The sequence below is a fragment of the Trachemys scripta genome, chromosome 1 (assembly GCF_013100865.1).
Source record: "Trachemys scripta elegans isolate TJP31775 chromosome 1, CAS_Tse_1.0, whole genome shotgun sequence".
In the NCBI taxonomy this organism is placed as follows: domain Eukaryota; kingdom Metazoa; phylum Chordata; order Testudines; family Emydidae; genus Trachemys; species Trachemys scripta.
The window spans coordinates 44,365,151-44,386,183 of record NC_048298.1 but is presented as its reverse complement, the minus strand read 5'-3'; the positions used below and the strand labels follow the sequence as shown (position 1 = coordinate 44,386,183).

Genomic DNA, 21,033 nt, shown 5'->3' with positions numbered 1-21,033 from the left:
GCTGCTGCTTTCCGGAGCCATGCAGAGCAAGCCCCCGACCCCGCTCCCTGGCTGGAGCACCAGAGCAAGGCAAACCTCAGACTCCGCTCTATGGCCGGACCTTGAGGGCTGGATTAAAACATCTCGGCCCGCGGGCCGCAGTTTTTCCACCCCTGTAATAGACAAAAACAATCTGAAAATTATAAATTAGAGGCTAACCAGAAGAAATTAGATGCGAGAAGGGACTGGAAGTTTGAATGGGGTTTGAAAATAGCTAGCTACGTAGAAAGGAGGCTATTCCAAGTTGGGGGACAATAAGAAAAATAGTGAGAGTCACAGAGGGAGAAACAAAGACAATATGGAAGCAGCAGGAGTGTGCAGAGAGTAGGGTGAAAAGTGGGACTATAGAGGAAATGAGAGCTGAGAAGCAAGCAAGGTGAGCTGTGTAAATGCTTAAAGTTGAAGTAATGGAGTTTGAAGTTGATAAATCATCAGAAAGCCAGTAAAAGTATTTTAGGAGTGGGGTGGAAGAACATGATCGGAGCATCAGGAAAGAGGGCATTTAAGTGCTCTGAGGTTATCATGAGCAATATAATAACAAAGTAGAAGGTAGAACCACTTCAGTGACTAATCCACTGAGCCCAATTGAGCCCAATTTGTTGCTGAGGAAATGGTGAAGCATTTAAGTGGAACTGGGTACAAGAAATATCCAATGGAAAGAACAGGCAAATAAATAATTTCATTTTAATGCACTGTTACCTTGTCATAAAAGTACTACGGTTCAAGATCAAATTCTTAATTCTGGAAGGGAGTAGAGGTAATTATATGGCTTAAAGAACTACTGTATTTTCTGGCGTATAAGACTACTTTTTAACCCAGGAAAATCTTCTCAAAAGTCGGGGGTCGTCTTATACGCCGGGTGTCGTCTTATAGGGCGGGTGCTGAAACTTCCGAGCCGGACTGGAGAATCTGCGGTCGCCGCATATGGTGGGGGGAGCTCAAAAACGGCCGCGGCCGCATCCCCGCCCGATGACGAGGTGAGGGGGCGCCTCACTGGGAAGGTGTAAGTGAAGGGCGGAGCAAGCTGCAGGCGTCTGGGACTCCCGGGGTATGGAAAAAAGAGATAGAGTGGCGCTGTGCCCAGAAAAACACGCCTCTTTCACCCGTCTGGCCCGCCCTTGTATCCTATTACCGTACCTCCTTCTCTGCCTCTCAGATCTCGCTCCTGAGGACTGCAGTGAAGCGGCGCAGGCGCGCATGTGCGAGATCTGAGAGGCAGAGAAGGAGGTAATAGGATACAAGGGCGGGCCAGACGGGTGAAAGAGGCGTGTTTGCGCTACCGCTCTGATAGTCTTGGAGACAGGGAGGGCTGGGCAGGCAGGGAGAGCTGACCAATCCAAGCAGGCTTTGTATACAACCAGCCAATCGCCGGTAAGGTACATCGCTTGCCGTGATTGGCTGGTTGTTGTATACTGGGTACCACATACAGTACAGCACCAGTATCTGTACCTGTTCATACAGTATAGCACCAGTACATACAGTACAGTATACAAATGTCCAACAGTCAAAACCCCATCATGGCTCCACCAGCAAGAAGAAAGAAATATGAAGCCAGTTTCAAACTTAAAGTTGTAAACTTTGCCATGGAACATAATAACTGCGCTGCTGCAAGACAATATGGAGTAACAGAAAAGATGGTTCGGGACTGGAAAGCAAATGAAAAAGCATTAAAGAGTATGCCAAGGGGTAAGTGTGCATTAAGAAGAGGCACTCCACATTGGCCAGAACTCGAAAAACATGTAGCAGACATGGTGAATGAGCATCGCCAAAATGGTTATGTAGTGACACGAAATAAAATACATTTGTTTGCACTTCAGTGGGCCAAATCTAACCCAGATCACAGCAACAGATTTAAGGCCACTGTATCCTGGTGTACTAGATTCATGGGAAGGCATAATATGGTACTGAGGCAAAAGATGAAAATTGCCCCAAAATTACCTGCAGATCTTGATAGCAAAGTAAATAGTTTCCATCGATACGTAATACAACAGCGCACTAAACATGGCTATGCGTTAAGTAGTATTGGAAATATGGATGAAACTCCAATGAATTTTGATATGGTTGGAAATAAAACTGTCCATCAAAAAGGTGAAAAAACAATTTTAATTAAAACAACAGGACACGAGAAGTCCAGTTTTACAGTGGTACTAGGATGCACAGCTGATGGCGCCAAACTGAGACCAATGATTATTTTTAAAAGAAAAACAATGCCGAAATTCAAGTTCCCTGTTGGTTGTTTTGTACATGTGAATGAAAAAGGCTGGATGGATGAAGAAGGGGTAAAGCTATGGCTTGATAATGTATGGAGCAGGCGACCAGGTGGACTTATTCAAAAATGTAGTCTACTGGTGTGGGATATGTTCAGGGCTCATTTAACTCCCAGCACCAAGCAAATGCTTGCAAGACTAAACACAGATGCGGCAGTTATTCCTGCAGGATTGACATCGTTGGTACAGCCACTGGATGCGTGCCTAAACAAGCCATTTAAAGATCGCATTCAAGAACAGTGGAATGAATGGATGGTTAGTGGCGAAAAGTCATTCACAAAAGGAGGAAACATGCGTGCTCCACAGTTGGATGTTTTGTGCAAGTTTGTCATAAAAGCCTGGAATTATATTGATGCAGAAACAGTAATCAAGTCTTTCAAGAAGTGTGGCATATCAAATTCATTAGATGGTATGGAGGACGACTACTTGTGGCAAGATGAAGAGGAAGCTGAAGCTGAGACCACACCATCTGATACGGAATTCGATCCATACGATGACTGCCTTACAAATGTATCACAAGATGTCATTGATGTACTTATGATATCAGATGACGAACAGGAGGATTTTGAAGGCTTTTAAAGGGAAACTGTCACGCCAGCAAAATCTGTAAAAATACCGTAGCTTGCAGTTATGATGGGCGTTGCTAACTCGCCAGGGACTTGCCCGGCACTTGCTCTCTCTCTCTTGTTTGTTATCTTCCTCCTATCATCATCAGTTCCAGTTTGGTTGACAGCTTAGAAAACAAACAGCATGGCAGCTCCCAAGGGTTTATTGTCTTATCCTTCCTTTCAGCTTTAGAGTGAATTAGGAAAAGTTTAATCCACTTGCACTGTTTTATGTTTACATGTTTGATGACAAACAGCCTTATGTTTATAAGTGACAGTTTTCCTGCTAAGTACCTGCATGTCATAAGCATTTGAATTAAAATTACCATATTGAAATCAAATCTGATGTTTTTTTAATTTTTTTTTTTGGTGTGCGTTGGAAGAGGGGTAGTCTTATACGGCGAGTATATCCCAAACTCTATATTTTAACTGGAAAAGTTGGGGGTCGTCTTATACGCCCAGTCGTCTTATACGCCGGAAAATACGGTACCCTTATTCTCTTGAAACCATGGTTCAAATGAGCAGAAATAAGTACAATATATGAGGTGGTCTTTTATCGCATCATCTACTGAATATTTATCCAAATCATAAAACCTTCATACACTCTGTTAGAGAGCTTATTCCTTCACTCTCCCACTTCCCTGGTCCTTCTCGCATGAACAGAAAGCAACAATACCCGAAGTCCGAAGGTGCAAACAATTCAATGTTTATTGGGGTGAACTTCCAGCAAGCTTAAATTTAAGTTCCTTTTTCCTTATTTTCGAATCCCAACTTACTTCCTGTTTGCCCCTAATTTATATAGTAATATTCTTAGCTATACCTTAACCAGTCTACTAAAATTTACCTTAACAATTCTAACATATTGTAACATGATTAGCTAACCAATTATATCCCACCACCTTAATTACTTTACACCCAGCAAAATTAATTATACAGCAGACAGAAACAATTACAGAACCAGACAGAGACCATGCAAATAAACATAGCAAAGTGGGAACTATAATGACAAAACAATACAGAAGTGAGGATTTTACAACTACATTTATACAGACATAAGGGTTTCCCAGCTGTGTCTATTGATAAGTGAGTTTTTACCAGACAGAAAACTATTAAACTACATTTTTTTTTACATCTTCTAGGTTCTTCTCTTTCTCTGGAGGTAATATAGATCGGATCACCTTCCTAACAGCCCCAGATGGCCTTATTTTAATATGACTAGTTTAGAATATGAGGATGTGACCGCACGCTTCCCAGCTTATGGCTGCCTCTGCTGCTTAGCCAAAGGCATTGGCCTAAGAACAGGGCCTCAGATTGTCCCAGTGAGAGAAGGCCCTTACATAGATTCTTTCTTTCATACTTCTATAACTAGCTAAATGATAAACACATACCTAAATTATTAAAGTATAGGCCTTTACAGACAGGCTCAAATATCCACCCCTTTTTTTTCTTTTGGGATCCTCCTGCCCAGGTATCCCTGGAAAAGCATAAGATATATGGCGACACACTTCCTGATAGGGCCAGGCATCAAGGTAGAAGGTGTTGATGCTCCATCTGTCCCACTGCCCCTTGTGTAGCACTGTGCCCTGTACCTTCTCTCGTACAGGCATACCACACTTATTCCAATTAGTGTTCCAGACTTCCCATTATAGTGGGCCCGAGAAGGTTGGGTCCCGGTTGTCTAGTACACTGAGGCGGAGGGCTTACTACATTACTTATAGGTTATAATTACTGGCTGTTTGCTAGGGGGTTGTGCCCCCCCTGGATCATTTCCATATGCAACGTAACACAAATACACAATTAACAATACACCTGCTGCTATGATAATCCACAGCAAGACAGAGCCCTGACCACTGCAGTATGGTTCAACTTCCTGGCCACCACTAAAAACAGTGCTTTTCCTCCTTTGTTAGGGTTAAAATTTTGTCAGCGCCATCCTGTAGTGTGTATTGTAAGTATTCATAGATTCATAGATTCTAGGACTGGAAGGGACCTCGAGAGGTCATCGAGTCCAGTCCCCTGCCCGCATGGCAGGACCAAATACTGTCTAGACCATCCCTGATAGACATTTATCTAACCTACTCTTAAATATCTCCAGAGATGGAGATTCCACAACCTCCCTAGGCAATTTATTTCAGTGTTTAACCACCCTGACAGTTAGGAACTTTTTCCTAATATCCAACCTAGACCTCCCTTGCTGCAGTTTAAACCCATTGCTTCTGGTTCTATCCATAGAGGCTAAGGTGAACAGGTTTTCTTCCTCCTCCTTATGACACCCTTTTAGATACCTGAAAACTGCTATCATGTCCCCTCTCAGTCTTCTCTTTTCCAAACTAAACAAACCCAATTCTTTCAGCCTTCCTTCATAGGTCATGTTCTCTAGACCTTTAATCATTCTTGTTGCTCTTCTCTGGACCCTTTCCAATTTCTCCACATCTTTTTTAAAATGCGGCGCCCAGAACTGGACACAATACTCCAGCTGAGGCCTAACCAGAGCAGAGTAGAGCGGAAGAATGACTTCTTGTGTCTTGCTCACAACACACCTGTTAATACATCCCAGGATCAGGTTTGCTTTTTTTGCAACAGCATCACACTGTTGACTCATATTTAGCTTGTGGTCCACTATAACCCCTAGATCCCTTTCTGCCGTACTCCTTCCTAGACAGTCTCTTCCCATTCTGTATGTGTGAAACTGATTTTTCCTTCCTAAGTGGAGCACTTTGCATTTGTCTTTGTTAAACTTCATCCTGTTTAACTCAGACCATTTCTCCAATTTGTCCAGATCATTTTGAATTATGACCCTGTCCTCCAAAGCAGTTGCAATCCCTCCCAGTTTGGTATCATCCGCAAACTTAATAAGCGTACTTTCTATGCCAATATCTAAGTCGTTGATGAAGATATTGAACAGAGCCGGTCCCAAAACAGACCCCTGCGGTACCCCACTCGTTACGCCTTTCCAGCAGGATTGGGAACCATTAATAACAACTCTCTGAGTACGGTTATCCAGCCAGTTATGCACCCACCTTATAGTAGTCCCATCTAAATTGTATCTGCGCAGTTTATCGATAAGAATATCATGCGAGACTGTATCAAATGCCTTTCTAAAGTCTAGGTATACCACATCCACAGCTTCTCCCTTATCCACAAGACTCGTTATCCTATCGAAGAAAGCTATCAGATTGGTTTGACATGATTTGTTCTTCACAAATCCATGCTGGCTGTTCCCTATCACCTTACCACCTTCCAAGTGTTTGCAGATGATTTCCTTAATTACTTGCTCCATTATCTTCCCTGGCACAGAAGTTAAACTAACTGGTCTGTAGTTTCCTGGGTTGTTTTTATTTCCCTTTATTTCCCTAGTTGGGAAAGTATGTCCAACTATTGACACTTGCAGCAAGTTGCTCTTGTAATCTTTGTGTACTTTTGTTCATATTGTGTGTCCATTGAATATACACAGTGAAATTTGGTATTGTTTAAACCAATTTAACTACTTGGTACAGCATGGGGTAGTAGGTGCTGGTTTGATTGTTATAAACTATTAAGTCCACTGATTCATTGGTGCACCATAATTCAGGTGGCAGTGTATAGAAGTTCATGATTTGGTCATATACTGGAAGGATTTTGCCTCCTAGTGTTATATTGCAGGATTGCATACATTTTCAACAGAATACACCGTACCCCATATACATTACCCCTAAATGCCCCCCCTTTGCAATAGGCCATTGATCCTGCTCCTCCATAGTCATAGGAGAGGGGCACATCCATATTCCTCCTCTGGATATACAACTGCTTAATGTGATGACAGTCCAATTTACCCCATTCCACCCCCACCACCTATTTCCTAGTGGCTCCCAACGCGCTCCCCCTTCCCTAGTTACTCCCATAGGGTTTAAGGGGACCACCTTATTTGCATTTCCTTCCCATGGTATCATAGTAACAATTACACAAGAACTCTCCCCACAGGTGGGGGATGTTATTTTTTAGGTAGATGGGTATGTTTTTGCAACTGTGGCTAAATATGGGCTAGCCTCCCAATTTAATACTGAAGGCCATTGTTCTGACCAAGCATCTCTTATAATATCCATTAACATTATTAACTGAGCATTTTGAATACCTACACACACTTCTCCCCATGTTAGTCTTCTGAAGCCATCCCCCATGTCACCAGGTCCCCTGCCCAATGAGTTAACTGCAAGTTTACCTTTACTTCTGTCCTCCACCCTGGGGCAACTGCCGATAGTTGCTGTACCATTAATTCATTAATTTATTGTTGAAATGAGCAGAAATAAGTACAATATATGGGGTGGTCTTTATCTCATCATCTACTGAATATTTATCCAAATCATAAAACCTTCATACACTCTGCCAAAACTAAAAGTCTTTTTAGAAGGGGCTCAAGGTGGGAACAGAAAAGGTGAAGATCAGGTCAGCTGCAATTGTATTTTGGGAAAACTTGCACTATGGCTGACTAGAAGTGAAGTCTCTCAATCATAGCAAAAAAAAAAATCTTTGCTAAAATCTCCCAAGTGTTAAAAAATAAAGTATATATGCTTCATCTTATAGCTAGGTATGAAATATTTTTCCATAAGAGCACTTTACCTTGGGGGTAAAATCTAGTTCCTCCTCCTCTGATGTAAGCCAGCTGTCATCCCCTTCATCTTTTTCAGAACTTCTTAAATAACAAAAACATAAAACAATAATAAGTCGTTTTCTCTCTCTCTCTAGGATTTGCTAAAATATGTTGTTTTTTTAAATCTTACCTTACTGAATCTCCTTGGGACAGGTCATCTATAACTGTTCAAATATTGATTAAAATAAAAAAAGAAATTAATAATTTTAGCATTAAAAGCAAAAGACTTAGAAATTGCCAAAGATAAGTAAAAGTATTTAGCATGAGCAAATCTACAAGTAATTCAAGGCTGAAACTTAGTACAGATATCTTAATCAAGGGTAGTATGAATGTAAATATATTTTCTATTATCATCTGAAAAAATCTGTATGTTCAAAGGATGAAACAAATAAGGTCTTCAGTTTGGTAAGCTCTTTTGTACTTATGGTCAAAATATTACATACAATTTAAAAATGAAACTAAGTTCATGAAGTTAGTAAGCAATTGGAACATAGTTAATCATTTTTGGTGGCCATGATGTGGTGAAAGGGAAGTAAAACTGCTAAGATTATAAAATTAGGAATTGTGGGCAATTCATATGCATAGAAACTTTTTTGTCTTTTTTGTATTTACAGTATGGGCTATAAATTGACATATGTTGGACTATGTCCGCAGCACCACTCTATCTTCTCTGCATTACTCTGGTAACGCATAGGGAATGGAAAGCAGTACCCTTGCATAGGGAAATTGCCAGGTGGTGTAAAGCTGATTGGGCCCACTCTACATCACCCACTCTTGCCCCTCTGAGTAAGGAGCATTACAGGGACAGAAGGGATGAGAGTAGAGCATGTTGCTCTGAACCACCCTTCCTAGTGGAATGGCAGTAACATATCAGTGACCAAACTAGATCCTTGTTTCCCTCAGGACTGGGGAGGCCAAAAGATGGTGGAAAACCACTTATGCATCCCCATTCCCAGCTATTCAGAGTGCAGCTCTAGCACACCCAAAGATTGGACCCATAAATTAGTCAGCAATAAAAACCTAGGTCATGACTCTCAGAAAATGTAAGACATGCTTAACTTTATAGATTGCAAGTAGTCAAATAGAAATAAATGGAACTACACACTGTTCATAAAGTTAAGAACATAGTTACATGTGTGCAGGATTTGGGCCTTTACCACAGGGATATCCAAGACATTGTAATTAGAATGCAATTGGTTGAGATTCCCCAACTCTCACTGACTTTAGTGAGATTTGAGGGCGCTCTGGAATTTCCAGGATCAGAAAATAAATACTGTTCTATGTTCAGAAAAATTAACATTTGAGATATCATTGTGCATTAACTCTTGTAATTCTTATTTTAAAAGACGTGATGAATATGCCGTTTGTGACTTTCCATGAAGAATTTTTTTTTAAACTTCTTAACATGGAAATCAAATAGCAAAGAGGTGTCTTAAATAAAAGACTGAAATAAACATAATAAAGTCAGGAAACTGAAAATTAACAGCAACGTGTTAGTTATTTAAGCATAGGCCAAGTTAATCTCAAGGCATACATGTTCCCTGTTCTACAAAGAACCAAACAAAATACAAATAAACTTGTTTTAATATGACAGTAATTATATTCTTCATAACTCCAGAATTAAATGTTGGTACATTGATGACTATTTTTTCATAATCTGAGCAGAATTTTCATATTTTGCCTGTATACAGCTACTGTGTCATTTTTGCTAGACACGCCTGAAGGGTTGTAACTTCAACTCTGGGCATAGGTGAAACACTGATAAAAAATTCTGATTAGCAAGAATGGAGGTAAGTACAAATATTTTTAATGAATTTTGTCCTATTCTCAAAAAGAGTAACTCTCTTAAAAACAATCCTTTTCCCCCCCAACATTTTTTCCATTTTTAAAAAATTTTTATTATAAATTTGTTAATTTAGTTTGTTGATTGTTCTTCAAAATGTTTCTCTTTTTTGCACTGCAATTTTGATCAGTCTTTTAAGTCACATTATGCCTTTAAAAAAAAGCAGAAGTTTTATTTACAAAAGTTGACTTCAAAAATATTTTTTTTAAATGACAGAAAATTTAATTTTTTATTTTGTTTTTCCCAAAAGATTACAGTACACACACAACCCCCCCATCCCCGATTTTACAGGAATTCCCATAAATTATATATTTTTAACCAATCTGTCTCTTTTCTGAAGGAGAAGGGGTAGCTATGAAGAAGAGAGTCTTGACTATTATTATTGTTGTAATCCATTTATTTTAAATTGAAAATGTTCTAAATTATTGATGGTTACCTATAACTGTTACACATTTTACAGCAATAATGAATTATGATTTTCCTTTAGAAGACAAGAGACTAATTCATGCTGCAAGTTTTGGGTGTTTCAGACACCTTTGGGTTTGGTTTGGACCAGCCATAAAGTGTTTGATCTAAATTCAAACTGTATTTGAGGGTTGCTCATATCCACAGTTTTGGCTCAGGCCCATCTCAAGTTTGGAGCAATATCAAATTAATAGATTTAAATAGGAACACCCTATTACTTAATGACACGCTACAACACACATTAACACATTACATTCTGCACTCTTCCATGACAAATGCCAGGACTGACTAATTAGTTCTAAAAGATTTGCAAAACAACAAAAGCTATAACATCACCACCACAAAAAAAGATTTAAAAAAGTTAAATCAAGCCATTAAAGGACTTTTGAATTCACACAAAAATAATAACCATCAAATATGTATAAACACTTGAATTTGGTATTTTCACATTGGAAGTCTTATCGTATGGAATACCTTTCCCTGAATCTCTTGTTCTTGATGTCTGGTTGGGAGACTGTTGCATTTCTATTTCCGTTTAGGGAAAGGCATGGAAAGGACAGATGAAACAATGAAATCAGAAAATAAAGTTGTAAAGCAGAAACATGCATATATGAAGATGAAACAAAGAAATACATAACTACTGACTGTTATTAATCTACTGAGCAGTTATGATAGTGCTGAAAGCAAACAAGAAATGCTATCTGTATAGACTCTTTTAAGACCCTGCTATTAAGTTTAATTTTCAACTTATTCTCTATTATTTGAAATACCCTCAATTCAATATGAAAACAAAAACATTTCTCTATCAGATTCGTACTCTAATACTGGCAATCTCGAATTCCTGCCTCCCTGAACTCATGTGGTTCTAGTCTGTCATATTTCTCCATATGTGTGGGGATATATATAAAATGTTTGTATAAGCACCCACACTCCATGTATTGCAGGTATGTTTATTTTCACCATATACATGGAATGCAGGGAAAGCATCAGTGCAGTACAATAAAGTTTGCCTGCTGGAGGGCCTAAATTCCCTTCACAAATACAGTGCTCCAAAGCTGATGTTTTGTCTTTGCCAGCAAGCTAAATCTGTAAGCTCCATTGTCCAGAGTTAACGCAGGAGACCTTTGCACTGGGGATGCCATGCAATCACACTTCGGATCAGGACACATTCTCCGGTTGTGAAGCGGTTTGAGACCATTTCCCCATAGGCATGGTTAAGTATGTTTCTAATACTTGCTAATAAAGTTGTAGCTTTAAGGCAGCTCACCTTAAAATAGTGTCTCTTATTTGTGTACACCTGAAATAATAAAAAGACCTACCTATTGTCCCAAATCTGGGGCTGGAGGGGATCCTCTTTACATACATCAGTCCATGACCATGTGAAAGTGGTGAGAGAATTCCTCCTACCCCAGACCCACAAGTGAGAAGAGTGAACAGTGTGGGGACAGGGGCAGGACACACATTGACCTCCAACTCCACAGGAAATACTCTGAAAAAAGTAATTCATACTGGAGCTATATTAGTTTTCTGAGAGTGCTCCATGCTGTTGAAAGAACGCAACAGGTAGCCATAAGCAGAAATCAGAATGAAGCAGCTATCCCATAGCCAATGCAGGGGCTCTGCACTTCCACATAAAAGATGCTATGACTCTGCTACATTCCCAAGGTCTACGCAAACCTGAGGGGAAACCATGGACTGAACTTCTCTTGAGTGGGGGGGGGGGGGTGCGAGCAGATGAAATTCAGAGGAAACACCGCCAGGTTCCCTCACAGGCTTTTCTTCACCATGTCTCTGCAGTGGGTTTTCCCACAGAAAGGGCAATCTGGCCAAGGTTAGTTACTTTATCAATTACTGTAACTGCAATTGCAGACATAGCAGGGGAACATGGACATGCTATTTGGCAAGCACTATAAACATGATGGCCTTTCAAAGTTATATTTTTTCTTTGACAGAGAAGTGAATTTAGAATTTGGTAATTATCTTTGACTAATCTATTTGACAGTTTTTTTAAAGACTTTTTAAAAGAGACTAAACAGTTAAATAAGGAAAAATTAAGGCACATTAATAGGGCCCTACCAAATACACAGCCCATTTGGTCAATTTCAGTCATAGGATTTTAAAAATCGTAAATTTCATGTTTTCTGATATTTAAATCTGAAATTTCACAGTGTTGTAACTGTAGGGCTCCTGACCCAACTCTGAAGGCAGCAGCACAGAAGTAAAGGGTGGCACGGTATGGCACTGCCAACCTTTATTTCTGCGCTGCTGCTGGCAGCGTGCTGCCTTCAGAGCTGGGTGCCTGGCCAGCAGCCACTGCTCTCCGGTCTCCCAGCTCTGAAGGCAGCGCAGAAGGAAGAGTGGCAATACTGCATCCCCACTACAATAACATTGCAAACCCCCCCCATGACCCTCTTTTGGGTTGGGACCCCCAATTTGACAAATGCTGGTCTTCCCCATGAAATCTGTATAATAAAGACCAGATTTCACAGTTGTGATGCATTTTTCACAGCCGTGAATTTGGTACACATTAAGGATCCCCAAAAGAAACAAAATAAATTATGTTTACAGGTTCTGAGATAAAGTAGTGCCTAATCAATCACAATTTGTAAAACATTAGCTTAATTTACATTACAAAATGATACTAAAAATTAGCAGAATTTGTCATGACCTGTACACAGTTTGTATTCTAATCAAATGTTTTTCTACCCAGATGGAGTTTTTACTGAATCTGTCAATGACCAACCAAAACAGTACATTTAAGAATTGTTTTGATAAAAATTTAAAACATTAAAACAGACATCGTAAAATGCAAAAAGAATTTCAAGTTTTCTGAACATTTTTTCCAAAAAAGTTGTAAGGGCACAAGGGTAGCAGAATGTAAGGAAATAGTGACAAAATGGCAAGCAGGGGCATTTTTTGGTCTTTGAACCTCATCAAATTGTTCTCTAATTCCTTATATGCTTTCTTCCCTGCCACCCCAAAATCTTTTAATTAAACTACAGTCACTCTACTTTCCACATATTTTACAGAGTATAGCTCTTAAAGAGAAATATTAAAATCTCATCCCATTTTATTTCTTTTAATTAAGATCATCTGTCCAGGAAAATTAAAAGAAAGTTTTCTGATCCTACAACGTTTGTACTGGTTTGCCAGTCTAGTGCAGTTTATGGACCTTAAAGCAGTTTAAAAATATGTGAGCTGGTTGGGGGAAAATGTAATTTTTTTTTTTAACCATTTTGTCCTATTTGTTTTTTGATGACCATTTTCCCTACCTTACAAATGAGAATGACCATGATATTCAAAGTAGTTAAGGCCCAAGCTGTTTTAAGTGTCCACTAATTTGGGGTCCTTCAGTTCTTAAATGCCCAACTTGAGATACATATGGTTGATTTTCTGGTATATTGTATCCTCACAGCGCTCATTGACTTAAGACTAATGACGTCCATGCAACAAAGCAGTGTTTCTTTAAAGAAACTTTCTTTATTCATTACTAACAACACTTTGCAAACAGAGAAAGGCAAAGAAAGAAGAAACAAGGAAGAGATAATCACACCCCTTCACTACAATAAAGATTTGGTGCTTGAAACGCAGCAGCATCAGACTGGCTAATGAGTAGGGCCTTCCCAAATTCATGGCCATGAAAAACGCATCACGGACCATGAAATCTCGTCTCCTCCTGTGAAATCTGGTCTTTTGTGTGCTTTTCCCGTATACTATACATATTTCACGGGGGAAAACCAGCGTTTCTCAAATTGGGAGTCTGGACCCAAAAGGGAGTTGCAGGAGGGTCGCAAGGTTATTTTCAGGGGGTTGCGGTATTGCCACCCTTACTTCTGCGCTGCCTTAAGAGCTGGGTGGCCAGAGAGTGGCGGCTGCTGACTGAGGCCCAGCTCTGCAGGCAGCAGCGCGGAAGAAAGGATGGCAATACCATACCATGACATCCTTACTTCTGCACTGCTGCTGCTGGCAGCAACTCTACCTGCAGAGCTGGGATCCCAGCCAGCAGTCACCGCTCTCCAGCTCTGAAGGCAGTGCCACCTCCAGCGCAGAAGTAAGGGTAATACCTATAATAACCTTGCGACCGCCCCCCGCACACAACTCCTTTTTGGGTCAGGACTCCTACACTTACAATACCTTGAAATTTCAGATTGAAATATCTGAAATTATGAAACATTATTTTTAAAATCCTATGACCGTGAAATTGACCAAAATGAGCCATGAGATTTCCTGCATATACAAGAATATGACAAACTGCTGATCTAATAGCATATTCTCAACTAAAGGACAAATGGTGAAATTACCTCCTTTTATTTTTATTGAAAAGACTTCAAAAGCCATATTCCAATCTCTTATAGGAAGCATGTTAGATCCCAATTCCTGATTATTCTGGCTTTGCAACAGTGTGAATGATCCTGAGTATGCAGAACAGGGTGCAGACAGGGTCCATGCCTGCTTTCCAGTCACAGAACTGCCAGAACTGCTCAGGAGACCAAGAACTCAAATAAACTTCACATTTCCAGACAGCCCTTCTGCATCTCCACAGGTCAGTGCCATCACACACCTGTACTAACCGCTTCAGAAATGCAACATTAGGAGAGAAGTGGTCCAGAGAGATCATTTAAGTGCCATCACAACCAAAGAAGAAAAATGAACCTTTGAGACCTGGGCTCAGTAAACTGAAGGGATGGTATACTCTTCCCTGAGCCTTTTTCTCTCAGCTGCAATGTTTTTATTCAGGTATGTACATTATATGGGTACTAAGATAAGTCTTCACTCATGTTCTGTTTATCTGTAATAGCAATACCAGGTGGTTCCACAGACGACAGTAATTACGTAGGAGATGGAGGTGTTATTTGGCCCAACGGTTCATCCTTCCCTCCCAGCCAGTAGCTCTACTTTGGAACTATAAAATAGTATTGTTCTTTCAGCCTCACAAACTCCATGTGTGACTGTCAGTCATGAAACCTGTCACTACAGGATCAGTAGGCATGTGCACAGCTTTTAGCCATCAAACCCTCAAGGCCAGGAGCCGCATCACAGTCTTTTGGGAGGGAGCTACAATTTGATTTGTGGGTGGGTGGTGTGTGGAGCCCCAAGTCACAAGATTTAATTCTTCAAGATACCAGCACACATAGTACTCCACATACAGAATCAGGCAGGACCAAGGAGTTCAGCGCCATGTCACTGAGCAGGGCTGGAACAGGATTTGGCCCTAAATTTGGTTTAGTCTTTTGGGAAGGAAAAAGGGGAGTAAGGGTGAACCTGCTGTGTTTTGCTTTGCTCACATACTTCTTCAAAATTTTCAAAAACTGTGTGATTTGCTGCATTTGACTGATATCAGCTGTGTCCACTCACCTCATTGTTACATTTAATGATTATGTATTAATATCAAACAATATGAAATCTTAATATAAATCACTCAGGTTTATTATTTTAAATTGCTTGTACTTTACATGGTAAAGGGAGATTTCAAGGTGGGAAAATAAGTTTTGTTTATGGAATTTAGTGCCTGAGAGGCTTATAGTTGTAGATTAGATTTTGTAAGTTCCTTAATGGATTCTTTTCCCATATAAAGATATTTATATCATGATCATGTCACTATTCATAATTTATGTTTCTACTCAGTGCATTACTTAACTAAATTAAACATTAGTTTACAAACTGACATTATGTAAGAACCAAAACCAAAGCAAAACTTTGTCCAACAGTGTACCTAATTATTTTAAAGGCCATAATGTATACACAAAAACTATATTTTTACTGTTTATGAGTTTGTTTACACAAAGCCATAATACTTTGTAATATCATAAAAAAAATTCACAACAGCTTAGTTATGACAGAAACAGAAAACTGTGACTGAAGGTGACAAATAAAAGTTAACCCACTCCTTCTATTTTAAACAGCCTAATTAAGGTTGCACATATATTATATACACACACACCACGCAAATTCAGTGGAAGCCAAATATAGAGACATGTGTTCTTATACTGAATTTCTCTATCACTTCCTTACTACAGAAAGAAGAAATCTCCTGACTTAATGTATGGATTGATCTGCAGTTTTCTGTACGCGGATTCACCACATCAGAAGTGAACAGGCAGCAGGAAAAATTACATTATTTCAGTTCCCATATTTTTAAAACAGCAGAATTTTTTTGTATATATCCTAGTGAGATCTGGTGGGGAGGAGGCTGCAATCCTTTGGCAAGACAGATCACAACCAACCACAGGAGGTGCAACAAGAATCTGCTGAGATCATAGCCAACTAAAGAGAAATGGGAGCACGTACAAAACTTCCCAGATTGGTCACTCTCTTTCCTTTGCTGGATGACTAAAAACAGTTTTAACAAGATGTGTGAGTAAAATAGCTACAGACTCTTCATTTAATTTTTTTTTTTTTTTTTAAACAATCCTACCTTCTTTATCTGTAGCAGGTGCGCCCAAAGCAAAACCAACATCTCCAACCCTGTCTGGACTGCTGAACACCGACATGCCTTTTGTATTGTTTGGAGAAGGTTTTTCTACATTTTTCCAGTTGGCATACTCAGAAAGTTGTTTACTAAGACTACCCATAGACAGAAAGAAAACACATTAGGGAAATAGTAATGTGACATTTAAATATATAATATTGACTATAACAGTAACATCCATTATTCATGATGAGACCTAAAAAGATAATGTACAATATTTCACTGTATTACAGGCTACTAGTAAAATTTTAACTGTAAACTGTAACATTTTAAATATATATTTTAATAATTTAGATATCTAACTTGCAATCTGATCTGCATCAGCAGACCCTTAAACATGCATGGAGTTCCTCTGACGTCAAATACAGATCAAATTGCAGGATCATAATCTTGTTGTGACGGGATTTTCTTGGTGTGAGTTAATGGAGAATGTGGATAAAATTTTCCAGAGCATGTAATTGACTTTTATTGGGATTTAGGCACTTTTGAAACCTTTAGGCAATTAAAGCATAAAGACTTTCTAATGTTTAAAAAAAAAAAAAAAAAAAAAAAAAAGGTCAAACAAACCTAAACTATTTATTTAGGAAGTACACCTCTACCCCGATATTATGCAATCCGATAGAACAGAGTAAAGCAGTGCTCCGGGGGGGCGGGGCTGCGCACTCCGGCGGATCAAAGCAAGTTCGATATAACGCGGTTTCACCTATAACGTGGTAAGATTTTTTGGCTCCCGAGGACCGCGTTATATTGAGGTAGAGATGTATTAACAGGTTTGCAAGTCTTTTCCATGTAAATATCAGAAACAAAACAATAATCATTACAATAGTGAGCTTTTGTTTAAAGAGACATTATACAGGAATATAGTTATCAGATGACTCTATTTAACAGGGTGTTACCATATTATAGAGCAGGGGTCGGCAACCAGAAGGTGTGTGCTCAGTCTTCATTTTTTCACTCTAATTTAAGGTTTCGCGTGCCAGTAATACATTTTAACGTTTTTAGAAGGTCTCTTTTTATAAGTCTGTAATATATAACTAAACTATTGTTGTATGTAAAGTAAATAGGTTTTTAAAATGTAGCCAAGCAGCTACTAGCAGATGAGAGATTAATTCTTCATTTCCTTCAGTGTGATCATTTCTGCAAGAATCTCCAGGAGGACTACCAAAGTATCATTTGGTAATAAATATCCAACAATATGTGATATTTGCTTACAGATTGAATTCCAATACTCTCTAATGACTGGACATGTCCACAATATATACATAAAATCTCCTCTTTCACCATAATTTATCCAACATTATCCCAATTCAATCTCTATATATTTTTTACCTGACTGGTGTGAGGTACCACCGAAACAGTAATTCAAAGGAAATTTCTTTTATTGTGCTTCAGACTGAGGGTGCTGGTCCCCTTTTGCAGATCAAACCCCATTCCTCTGGGATAATTTGCCTACCCAGGTCCTTTTTCTAGTGTGTTATATAAAGTCTTTTTTTTTTTTTTCCTTAGAAAAGCTGTCTGCAAAGATATAAATTAGGGCTGTCGATTAATCGCAGTTAACTCACTTGATTAATTGAAAAAATTAATCATGATTTAAAAAATTAATTGCGATTAATCACAGTTTTAATTGCATTGTTAAGCAATAGAATACCAATTGAAATTTATTACATTTTTTGGATGTTTTTCTACCTCTTCAAATATATTGATTTCAATTACAACACAGAATACAAAGTGTACACTGCTCACTTTATATTATTTTTTATTACAAATATTTGTACTGTAAAAATAATAAAAGAAACAGTATTTTTCAATTCACCTCATACAAGTACCATAATCCAATCTCTTTATCGTATAGGTGCAACTTACAAATGAAGGGGTTTTTTGGTTACATAACTGCACTCAAAAACAAAACAATGTAAAACTTTAGAGCCTACAAATCCACTCAGTCCTACCTCTCGTTCAGCCAATCGCTAAGACAAACAAGTTTGATTACATTTACAGGAGATAATGCTGCCCACTTCTTATTTACATTGTCACCAGAAAGTGAAAACAGGCGTTCGTACGGGACTTTTGTAGCCGGCACTGCAAGGTATTTACGTGCCAGATATGCTAAACATTCGTAGGCCCCTTTGTGCTTCGGCCACCATTCCAGAGGACGTTTCCATGCTGATGACACTCATTAAAAAAATAATGCATTGTAGGTCTCCGGCTCTATTTTACCCTAATTCTGCCATATATTTCATGTTACTGTAGTTTCAGATGATGACTCAGCATATGTTGTTCTCTTTAAGAACACTTTCGCTGCAGATTTGACAAAACACAAAGAAGGTACCAATGTGAGGTTTCTAAAGATAGCTACAGCACTCGACCCACGGTTTAAGAATCTGAAGTGCCTTTCGATATCTGATGGGCCATCAGCCCTGTCTGGCTTTTCCATTGCTGTACCTGAAATGTTAGCAGCAGGAGTCACCCAAAGTAGCATAGTTGATATACAGATACATAGTCAAAATTCCTAACTTCAGATACAGAAATGATACAGGCATACAAATTGGATAATCACATTCAATAAATTATAACCTTTCCAGTGATACCTTATAAGACCCATCTAACATAAAGTACATCTCAGTTATATCATATTCATATCATAAGCATATTTTCATAAAGAATATGGAGTGCAACGTCACACACTTGTAGGCTCTAAAGTTTTACATTTTTTTATTTTTGAATGCAGTTTTTTTGGTACATAATTCTACATTTGTAAGTTCAACTTTCATTATAAAGGAGATTGCATTACAGTACTTTATTTGGTGAATTGAAAAATACTGTTTCTTTTGTTTTTTACAGTGCAAACATTTGTAATAAAAAATATAAAGTGAGCACTGTACACTTTGTATTCTGTGTTATAATTGAAATTAATATATTTGAAAATGTAGAAAACATCCAAAAATACTTAATCTTTTTAATCACGTAATTAATCGCAATTAATTTTTGGAATCTCTTGACAGCCCTAATATAAATTTTTTTTAATTAATCAGATGCTGCTACTCCTATTAAATTTAGCTTTCTATACAAAACAGCTGTTCTAAATGTTGAGAAACATAATGCCTAATTTAAAAGCATTGGTACCACAAGAGAGCAGGCCAGTTAAAGTTAGTTTTGATCTCTAATAAGTTAGAAAAGTTTCTTCGTGGAATAGCAGGCCAACCTTATATATTTCATGGCTTTCCCAATCCTTAAAGCTCTCTCGTTCATGATTTTGGTTAAGATCTGGATTATTTGCAATGGGTGTCATCAGTGAGGGAAAATAATGTATCTCCTATCATAAATTCATAAAATAGCCTTTGCTAAAGGATGTGTATAAATTTCTGGAGGGCATAATTTTTTATTAATCAATGGTAGCCTAAACAATGTTTACATGGCCAAAATTTTCTTATTCAATAAAAACCCAGTGTTTGGCTGGGTTAGAGAGCCCCCAATACACAATTTCTTTGAGCTGGTTGGGTTGACAGTACCATAGAATATTTGGAACAGGTAGCACAGCCCGTTTAATGGGTCTGTACAAAGTACCTGCATTCACTCTTGGTCTTTTCTTATTCCACATAAATTCCAACAATCCCATGACAAAGCCCTGGCTGGGATGATTTAGTTGGTGTTGGTAGTGCTTTGAGCAGGGGATTGGACTAGATGACCTCCCAAGGTCTCTTCCACCCCTAATAATCTAGGATTCTATGAAAATCTGGCTGAGGTCTAATCTGGGATGATCACAGAAAGATTTGGAAACAAGTTATCCTTGGCAAAATGTTAATTTTGACTGGGTTGTTCTCCCCAAAAAAAGAAATTGCATGCTTCCACCAGCACTCCAGATCTTTTTTCATTTTCTGAAGTAGTGGTTTGACATTTAAATCTTGGAGCTCTTCTAGGCTGTTTGAGATCTAAATGTCCAGGTATTTTATATAATTTGTTGCTCGTGTGTACCAAAATGTTTTCTAAAGGAATTACTTTTCAGAACCAGGCAAATTTTTAGCTAGCATTTCAGATTTGGCATAATTTACTTTAAATCCAGATGCTTTCTCAAAGTCATGGATTTCTTTAGAAACTAATTTTAGGGAAATATTTGGTTTAGATTAAAAAAATAATATTACATCATCTGCATATGAAGCTATTTTCTGATGTGCTCCTGCAAGTTTAATTCTTATGATAGATTTATTTGTCCTTATTCTTTGTGCAAAAGGATTGATAGCGAGTGCAAAAGTAAAGGAGAAAACAGACATCCCTGCTTAGTCCCTCTGTGCAACTGAAACAAGATTTAACCCCATTTTGTTGACATTTTGTTACAAATGTACGATGAGGAGGCTTCATATGCAGTAATAATTTAGTCTCTGATATTTACCCAGCAAAGATTTGTAAACCTGTTAAAACTTCAACAAATTTTTTTACTTCTTTAAAAACAAAAAAAACCCTAAGCATTATTGTCTCAATGCCATGAGGAATGCCCAATTCTAAAATGGCAAGAAACCCTACAAAACACTGGGAACTGAGGAGGTCAATAAGGGCAGTAAATGCTACCTGGAGCAGCCAGATACCCCAGCGATCTTAGGAAGCCTGCAAGAGCCTCTGATGGGATAGATGATTAAAAATTTATGGATATATTTATTCTTTTCTAGGAAAACAGGAATTTCCATACTAGATCAGACCAGTGTTTCAGTGCCCTGTCTCTGACA

The 21,033-nt window shown here is 38.5% G+C and overlaps 1 protein-coding gene across 12 annotated transcripts in view; it reads right to left on the bottom strand.

The window, feature by feature from the left end:
• Window positions 1-21,033, bottom strand: part of LOC117876458 (ankyrin repeat domain-containing protein 26-like) — a 164,411-nt gene that overhangs the window by 122,882 nt on the left and 20,496 nt on the right. For 11 of the 12 annotated variants that reach the window (XM_034768756.1, XM_034768723.1, XM_034768665.1 and 8 more), the window contains exons 6-9: window positions 16,262-16,410; window positions 10,321-10,371; window positions 7,669-7,702; window positions 7,508-7,580 (exon numbers count right to left, since the gene is read on the bottom strand). In XM_034768756.1, the coding sequence (XP_034624647.1) occupies window positions 7,508-7,580; window positions 7,669-7,702; window positions 10,321-10,371; window positions 16,262-16,410 (307 nt within the window). The remainder of the gene's footprint in view (window positions 1-7,507; window positions 7,581-7,668; window positions 7,703-10,320; window positions 10,372-16,261; window positions 16,411-21,033) is intronic. The other variant, XM_034768703.1, reaches the window with a different exon arrangement.